The 5000-nt window shown below is 36.4% G+C and overlaps 1 protein-coding gene across 1 annotated transcript in view; it reads left to right on the top strand.

Moving 5' to 3' along the window:
* Positions 1-5000, top strand: part of LOC125041880 (protein cornichon-like) — an 8934-nt gene that overhangs the window by 2277 nt on the left and 1657 nt on the right. Inside the window, exons 2-5 of the mRNA XM_047637256.1 lie at positions 3097-3165; positions 3445-3557; positions 3726-3869; positions 4741-5000. The exon at positions 4741-5000 is cut by the window's right edge and continues 1657 nt beyond it. Coding sequence (XP_047493212.1) covers positions 3097-3165; positions 3445-3557; positions 3726-3869; positions 4741-4771 — 357 coding nt within the window. The 3' untranslated portion in view covers positions 4772-5000. The remainder of the gene's footprint in view (positions 1-3096; positions 3166-3444; positions 3558-3725; positions 3870-4740) is intronic.

Raw genomic sequence — 5000 nt, 5'->3', positions numbered from 1 at the left:
CGTCTAGTGCAAGGGCTCTGCCTAGGGAAATAAAGAATCCTCCCATCTTCACAGCAGGATAGGGCACATGACTAACATGCAGGAGCTCATGACATTGAGTTTATCTGACACTTTACCATGCTGTGCAAATGTAAAGGATTCTTTGTATCCCTGCTATTGGGGATAAGAATGTGGGGGTTTGGGTTGGTTCCACAACATATTTCTTACATATGTGTGTACTAGAAGGAGAGAGGCATGTATTGATGCCATAATTGTCGTGATTGGTTAAATGATGCTATTCCAGAAGATTAACATTTAGTAAACAAAACATTGATGCCATTTTGTTTGTTTACATTTATTGTAATAAATTAATTTTGTATGTAGATGAAGCCTGCATAAAGTTACATGAAGGAGACTTTTCTGCCTAAAAGTATATGACATTACAACAGTAAACTTTGATAATATCGAGTATTTAGAGCAACTAATACATTTCTTACATTGAGCAAATTGATGTGTCTGCCCCATATTACTGGCACGATAAGCCTAAAGAATTGCGTGGGAATTTTAAAATATGCTGTTGCGTGAGTTTCATTCAGTACTTTTAAAGCAGTACATTGCAAATGTGTGATATGAAAGTTATGAAAGCCATTGCACTTCATGAAATGTTTATAAGAAATCACTGGATACCAGGCGTGTGATAGCTGTATATAGCAAATTTGAGAACTAAACAAAAATGCAGACCTGATTGCAAGTGGTATGAGCTCCAAAACAGTTAAGTGTCTCAGATTTTACTTTTATAGGATTCTTTATATTTCGATACATCATAGAACATTGTAAATATCTGAAAGGGATATGAAACATACAAAAGTGACACCAGAGTTTTTCCAACCTGTTAAAAAAATGCCACTGCCATAAGGATTATATTTTTATTTTTAAAAATATATTGTGCATTAATTATTGGGTTTTAAAGTTATGGGATTAAGAGAAGGTTAATAACTGTATTTGAATATCAGTATCCATCAGCACTGATTAGGGTATTTATTCAGAAGTAACAAAATAAAAATTCATCAACATAAAGCACAGGCATGTTAAGGGTCTCTGAGGATTTTGAACTTTGATGGGAAACTGTGGCAGTAGTGCTTGACACTGACTTCAGGGCAGAAATGCTCATCACTCTGTAAATTAAATCAACTGAAACCCATAATAACAACAGCTGATATGTAATCCACGCATTAAAGGATCATGGGTATATAGACCATTTAATAAACCATACTCTATTCATACTCTATATATGGAAAGCCTGTGCCTTTACCATAAGGAGAGGGTGAAGTGGCTCATATATGTGAGCTACATTTATATTATTTCAGGCATTGTTTGTGCATTAAGCAAAAATATGATTTGTTCCTCCACAATATTTTATTTTAAAATAAGCGTATCACCCATACCCCCCCTTTAGATGGGAAAGAAATGGACCATCCCCAGTCTGCCCCAATTCCTTTTGATGAGATAGTTCTATTGAGAGCGACTGAACAAGGGCCCATGGGGTAAGAGTTTCGACAACCTTTGTTCACAGCTTCAAATTTATGTTCATAGGGTTGTTTAGTATAACAGTATGAATGAAAAACATTCTTTTCAAAGACTATCTTGAAAGCATAAAACATAAAATTGAAATCTTAATGTCTTGAAATGGTTCTACAGAAAACAACAGCTTAAGAGCAGTAAACAACCATTTAAAGGAAATTGTTTTGAAAGTGTGAGGCTGGTTGAAACCTGAAATTTATCTAAATAGATTATAAGGCATTTTTTGGTAATTGGTCAGAATAGGACCACATCAATAAATGCCACGGCCACTGTGCAAAGCAGAACTTTGACTGGGTCCTTATTTGATAGTAAATCATGAAAAAGGTCTACAAGGTGTGCCATGTGAGAATGTCCATGGTATAGGTTTACATACCAGCATCAGCTTTGTGCATCCTAACCCAGCGCTTTCACCCTCAGACCATCACCAGATAGCTGTATTTTCCTTTCAGGGGTTCTGTTCCTGAATTTTCTTTGCCTACGTAAATTATTTTATGTGTCAGTTAGTGTTGTTTTTCCCTTTCTTTATAATAATTGCACTTTCCTGTAAATGTATACCAAATTATTACATGCTGCATAATGCTGGGAATCACCTTTACCTTGGGCCTCAGCCCTTGACTCAACCAATTTTGCACAATTTTGTCTTTCTTCCCTTGCCACTTCCTTCTCTTCTCCAACCCTTTCTATTTTCCACTTCCTAAGGTATGAGAGCTGTGTTGAAAAGATGAAAAGCTTACTTTGTACCAGTCATGAACTCCGTAGGAGCCATGGTATTCCCCTGTTCAGTTGTCTAGCCCCTACTCCACAAGGGGACCCTGAGGGGTAGACTGTTTCTCCCTCCAATATACTCCAGGCTGACCATGGCCAGTAATGAAGTTTTTGTACCTCTAGTAGGGGTAATGTGGCTTACCCCATTATCAACAAATGTTCCCGCTTTGCCACAATTACATCGGAATCCCAAGCTAAAACACTATCAAACCTGACTGATTTCACTAGCAAACCCATTCCTGCCCAGCCTCATCCCTCCTTCAATACTTGTACCAGAACTGTCTCCATCTCCCCAACAAACTCCCCTGTCTATGACAACGATTGGTCAGATTGTGGTGAAGAATTACTTTCTTGCCTCATAGACTATGATGCAGTAACAGTACAATTCTACACCATTCCCCCAAGTGGCTGCCTAAGTCCTACACCAATATTGCCAAGATGACTTTATGTAGACATGATCTCCCTCATGATGTTTATATTGGTGGACAGAGCCTCCCTGTCTGACCATATCAACCTCCCCCTGTCAATGTCAGATTTGTTGGTACCTTGGCCACCTTGCCAAGCACTGCCGCTCCACAGCTCGATGACCTCTATGTGTCCAGGTTGGATGCATAGAGGTCATCAAGCTGGGTTTGCTCACACACTCCCTTTCTTGAGAAGGAAAGTAGAAGCTAATCCCAACCTTATTACAAGACAGCTAAAGGAAATATATCTTTCACTACAAGGAGAGGAGTATTAAACTAATTTTGATTTTTTCTTTTTTTCTTTCAGATAATTGCCTTTGATGAACTGAAGACAGACTACAAAAACCCTATAGACCAGTGTAACAGCCTAAATCCAGTAAGTTTAATTGGCTTGTGTTCATTGGGGGACTAAGTGTAAATATATATTGTATATGTATATATTTTGGAGATTTTTAAATGTAATATGTTATTGGATTAAATTTAATTTAGAATGTCATGCATTCAATGCTGTATTAGAACTTTTTTATCTCTTACATATGTATATATTTTTTTATATATAGGTTTTGTAACTTATTCACATTATCAGAATTTCATTCATGTGTCATTCTGGTAATATTCAAGATATATTTACAAACATGTACTTGTTTTCTTGCAGTTGGTGTTACCAGAATATGCCCTTCACTTGCTGTTCAACATCTTCTTCCTCATGGCTGGCGAGTGGTTTACTTTAGCTCTCAATGTCCCTCTTATTGCCTACCATATCAACAGGTAAGCAGCCGCACACCCTCAGAGTAATTACAGTAACTTAAGGTTGTCCCTTAATAACACAGCATATGAGGAACACATTATGGGGAATTTGATTTAGTTCTCTGAAAATTACACACATCAGATTACACACATCAGGACTTTGGCTTGAGCTCTATATGTGTTATTCAGGTACCGAAACAGACCAGTGATGTCCGGGCCCGGATTGTACGACCCCACAAGCATCATGAACCATGAGGTGCTGAGCCAGTGCCAGAGAGAGGGCTGGATCAAGCTGGCCTTCTACCTTTTGGCTTTCTTCTATTATCTCTATGGGTGAGTTTTTCTTGAACAGTCAGTAGCAGTGGAAGGCATATTGAATTAAAGCTTTAAGTTTGAGCTTCTTGTTTAAGTCACATTATTGGAAGAAATGTAAAGTTTCATGCTATATTTTAAACTGTACAGGCTATGTATGTACATATTCAGTTCACAGGGATTTAATCTATTGATAGATGCTCGATAAGTGCTTAGTCACTGAGGAGTCTGTTACTTTACATTATTTATCCTGTATACCTATTTTCTTGATTGTTGTATTTTTTAAAATTCTAATAGGAAAGCAAATAACATTATAATAGTCACTGTATCGGTAATGATAATTATTCTAATGATGATGATAATGATAGCAATCATAGCCATAATAGTAGTGCTAATAATAGTATTAGAATTTTTTTGCAAAAATTCAAGAAATTAGGTAATCAGTTGATGTCAGGTAAGCCTTCTAAATGACTCATTGCAAACTAAGCACTTGTGGAGCCATCTATGTATAAACAAAATTTGCAAAAAAAAAAAAAATACAATTGATAGTGCATGTCTATGGCACCATTGTGTTAATATTATATGATTGGTACTATATTGTGAATTATGCATATTTTAACTCCCTAATGGATGATATATTGCTTTATGTTTGTGCTAAGGTATGTATATAAGAGATAGCAGAGAGAGAGTTTGTTCATCAGTCTGTTTAGCAGACTGATAAACTTTAGCAGTATGTAAGGGTAATGAACTGCAGTATTTCATCTTAAGAGATAAACTGTATTACTGTTGAATTAAATTAATCTTTTGATTTATTTTTATTTTAAATCTTTAAGTTTATAGGCACATACAGTGAAAATTACAAACATATACAGGAGAACAATTTTTCTTTCAGAATGATTGTATCCCTCATCTCTGCGGCATAGTGGAGAAAAAGAAGCTGGGCATGTCAGATGAGGGTTTTCTTCTACAGCCAGTGTTTGTATGCCAACAAGCTGCTGTCTGCTCTGTTCTCGTGAGGCAGAAGCTGGGGTTCTATGTCAGAGATGATGCACATTCACTAAATTTTAATGTGCTGAAGAGAAACATTACCCATGATATTTTCCTGGATTAGAAGCATTATTTATTGATATTGTATATGAGCTTTTAGGACAG

Source organism: Penaeus chinensis, chromosome 31, assembly GCF_019202785.1.
Source record: "Penaeus chinensis breed Huanghai No. 1 chromosome 31, ASM1920278v2, whole genome shotgun sequence".
In the NCBI taxonomy this organism is placed as follows: domain Eukaryota; kingdom Metazoa; phylum Arthropoda; class Malacostraca; order Decapoda; family Penaeidae; genus Penaeus; species Penaeus chinensis.
This window is presented reverse-complemented; position numbering and strand designations above follow the sequence as displayed.